The 3,967-nt window shown below is 37.5% G+C and overlaps 1 protein-coding gene across 1 annotated transcript; it reads right to left on the bottom strand.

Moving 5' to 3' along the window:
- Nucleotides 1-1,196: 1,196 nt before the first annotated feature.
- LOC141165434 (olfactory receptor 2A5-like) lies at nt 1,197-2,123 on the bottom strand. Its single transcript, XM_073651035.1, has one exon. It carries the CDS (start codon nt 1,953-1,955, stop codon nt 1,197-1,199), a length of 759 nt encoding a protein of 252 aa, XP_073507136.1. The 5' UTR covers nt 1,956-2,123.
- Nucleotides 2,124-3,967: the final 1,844 nt, after the last annotated feature.

The following is a 3,967-nucleotide window of genomic DNA, read 5'->3' as shown; positions in this document are numbered from 1 at the left end:
TCAGCAACAGATGATGATATACGCAATGTTTCTTGAACAGCAAGTATGTTCATGCCTGGATCCATTTTAAAGGTTAGACTATTAAAATGGCTTGCCATGAGGCAATCTGTGAATTTTTTTCCCTTCCTGTCACCATCTTAGGATGGGGAGAAATAAAATATCTCCGTTTAGGTTCACTGAGCAGAATATCCCAGTTTTTTTGCAAGATATGGTAAACTTTGATCCATAGGTTATTTTAAAAAGTCAACAATGGTTTGTGGCAGTGACCGTAGATTTAGTTTTAAAATCTGCTCCCAGTCACCATTCAAGAAATGAGGAAATGACTTGGAGAGGATTCGACATCAATAGAGATGAGTGGAATTTAATTCTACTTGAATATTACAAAACTCTGCATTCTCAAAAAATGCTATTTTTTTGTCACTCACTTCAGCGTCAAAATGACTTTCAGGGCTCTCCTTTCTGAGATTTGAAGGTACTTTTTAATACCAGTAATTTCTTGTCTTGATGCTGTGATCAGGGGAAATTACTGGTATTAAAAGGTAACTTCAAATCTCAGAGAGGAAGGAGAGTCTCAGAAAATAAACTAATGGTGACCTTTGACACCTTCAGAGCAGGAATGAATGTGTGTCATGGATTTATGTCATTGTACATCAACAAAGGAATGTGGCCGTCTTACTTGTGGGGTCATCACAACACTACACCAAACAATTAAACTTTCACAGTCGCTATCTATGAACTGCTAAAATATTTACAGTCAGAAATGTTTGTCTCTCCCATAGTAATGGCTCTGCTTTCATCACCTGTCTCATCTATTGCATTATTTCTGTGTCATATTGTGTATAAATATGTGACTCTTCAGATTTCGGGTTCTACTAGCCTGAAGAAGAGGCCTGAGTAGTCTCGAAAGCTTGCAACCTGTTACCATTTTTTCAGTTAGTCATTAAAAGGTATCAACCACTGAGGACTCTCAAATACAAATAATTTTCTATCTACTGGCTAACACGGTACAAATATATATACTGTATATATATTTGTATATTTTTTCCCTGTACCTTTATTTTTACATATTACATTTATTATGCGTTGGGATCTTGAGAAAGCTCAAACAATAATAAGGGACATTTAACTTGATTGATACTTCAGGTTCTTTTTTTAGAAAGTGAACTACGGAGAGCTTAAAAAAAGAGCTGCCATGTTCAGTGGATTCTGGCCATTTTTCTTCCTCGTATGACTTTTTTTATTTCCTCATTCCTCAAACTGTATATAATAGGGTTGACCAAAGGAGTAAAAACAGTAAATAGCAGTGATAGGACTTTACTAATGGTTGATGATTGATCTTTAGCTGGGACAATATAAACACTGAATATAGACCCGTAGAATATGGAGATCACAATGAGGTGAGAGCTACAGGTGGAGAAGGCTTTCTTTCTCCCGTTATTAGATGGGATTGTTAATATTGTAGTAACAATACCAATATAAGACACTATTATGATGATGGTGGGAATAAAAATTGCTGGAATGCCTACCAAAAAAATCTCTAAGTGGACAATGTAAGTATCAGAACAGGCAAGTTCTAATATGGGGACAATGTCACAGAACAAATGGTCAATAATGTTTGGGCCACAAAAAATAAGATTTGCTATTGATGTAATATAAGTCAGAACTATACAAGATCCAAGCATCCAACAGATGATGGTCAATATCACACAATATCCATTGGTCATGATGGAAGTGTACTGGAGAGGATTACAGATGGCCACATATCTGTCATAAGACATCACTGTTAGGAGAAGATATTCAGCTTCATCTGAGACGGCAAATAAATAAAATTGAGTGATGCAATCAATAAAACTGATGGTTCCCCCATTATTCAGGAGAACCTGAAGCATTTTGGGGATGATATTTGCAGTTAACAATATGTCACATATGGACAATTGTGATATAAAGAAGTACATTGGAGTGTGAAGGTTCTTGCTGGTGGACACCAGGGTGATGATGAGGACATTTCCACATAATATCAGCCAATATATTACAAGAAAAAAGAAGAAAAGGAGAAGTCTTACACCTCCATTGACTTGAAATCCTAAGAGAATGAAGTCTTTTACCACTGTCTTGTTCTTGTACTGTATATAAACCAAAAACAGTTATAGCATGAGGGAAAAACGCAAAAGAAATTGTTCTTATCACAAGACATAAGATTAGCAGTGACCTCAAAACATGATATTTAGAAAATATTCTAAGTGTATTGCATGTAGTGTTTTATGGTAATTTAAAGAGTTGTTTCCTTTCAATGAAATCTGTCCACAGACTGCAGATTGCTAAAAAAAAATGCATTGTACTCATTTGCCCCGGGATCACCATCCAGTCTCTACTGTTGATTCCAGTGTCTGAGATTGGCTGCATCACTGAAGTCACCTTGACAGTGCGGCAATCAATCACTAGGCTCAATAATTCTAAATGGGTTTTCCCATGTAAACATAGCACTCAGTTAAGAGAAATTGAGGTCACTGATTGGCTTCTGTGCAGTCGCCATCATGTCAGTATCTCAGCCAATGCCAGACACCAAAAAAGTGGCAGAGGAAGCTAATAGTCATATGGAAGGTGACTGCAGAGCAGTTTGATTTTTTTTATTGGAACAAATGAATGCAGCAAATGAATACATTTCATTGAAAGGGAGCAATCTAAGAAATCTAAAACACGATATTCAAGGGGGTACCCAAAAAAATGAGAATCACTAATTTAAATTTTTTTAATTCAAGATATCACCTTGAAAACATTAATCCCCTTCACTATCCTGTCCATTAGATCATTTGGACTTGTCCCAATGATTTTTCCACTATTTAAAGCATTTTTTATATTCTTCTGAACTAATATTGGTAAGTGCCTCCAGTTTTTTTTTTAACCTCTTCTAAGTCCTGAAAATGCTTTCCTTTTAGGTTTTTCTTCATTTTTGGGAGTAAGAAGATGTCACAGGGGGCTAGGTTGGGCTAGTAGGAGGGTGAGAAACCGTTGTCATGCCATTTTTTTGCCAAAACCTGATTGATTATTATTGCTGTGTGGGTAGGTGCATTGTCATGATGAAGCAGCCAGTCCCCCGTTTGCCACAATTCAGGTATTTTTTTTCTCACTGCCTCATGCAATCGCTTCAGATAGTTATGTTGGTTCACTGTGGGGCCCTGAGGAGCAAATTCAACGTGAACAACACATTTGATGTTCAAAAAACAAATCATGAACTTCAAATTTGATTTTACTTGCCGTGCTTCTTTTGGTCTGGGCGATGAAGCTGTCTTCCACTGGTTGGACTGCTGTTTAGTTTCAGGATCATAGGTAACACCAAGATTCATCCCCTGAGATGACTTTTTACAAAAAATCAGGGTCACCCCTCTTTCTTGCCGCAACCTAGCCCCCTGCAACAAATTCTTATTGACAAGAATGAAGAGCAACCTAAAGGAAAAGTGTTTTAGAATGTAGGAGAAGTTAAGAAACAGTAGGTGGAGGCGAGTAAGAGCATTAGTTCATAAGAATATAAAATACTAGATGGTGGCCTGATTCTAACGCATCAGGTATCCTAGAATATGTATGTAGTTTATTCTGTCATCCTCATTGGCGTATTTTCGCTTACGACCCATTGGAAGACAGGAAGCGTAAATCGTGATACCGTACAGTAAAGAAGTATCTGTTCAGCGCGCTGTGACTGAAAGAACATGTTCAGTAAACATGAGTGAACTATGTAGCACTGTGACTGACAGAACATGTTCAGTAAATGTGAGTGAACTACGTGGCACTGTGACTGACAGAACATGTTCAGTAAATGTGAGTGAACTATGTTGCACTGTGACTGACAGAACTTGTTCAGTAAACGTGAGTGAACTACGCGGCACTGTGACTGACAGAACTTGTTCAGTAAACGTGAGTGAACTATGTTGCACTGTGACTGACAGAACTTGTTCAGAAAACGTGAGTGAAC

This window comes from Phyllobates terribilis, unplaced genomic scaffold, assembly GCF_046119375.1.
Source record: "Phyllobates terribilis strain yellow unplaced genomic scaffold, ASM4611937v1 Scaffold_11__3_contigs__length_659146591, whole genome shotgun sequence".
Taxonomy (NCBI): domain Eukaryota; kingdom Metazoa; phylum Chordata; class Amphibia; order Anura; family Dendrobatidae; genus Phyllobates; species Phyllobates terribilis.
This window is presented reverse-complemented; position numbering and strand designations above follow the sequence as displayed.

What these genes read in the sequence shown, in the direction of transcription:
- LOC141165434 (XM_073651035.1), bottom strand. Translation starts at nt 1,955, where the DNA reads ATGTACTTCTTTATATCACAATTGTCCATATGTGACATATTGTTAACT.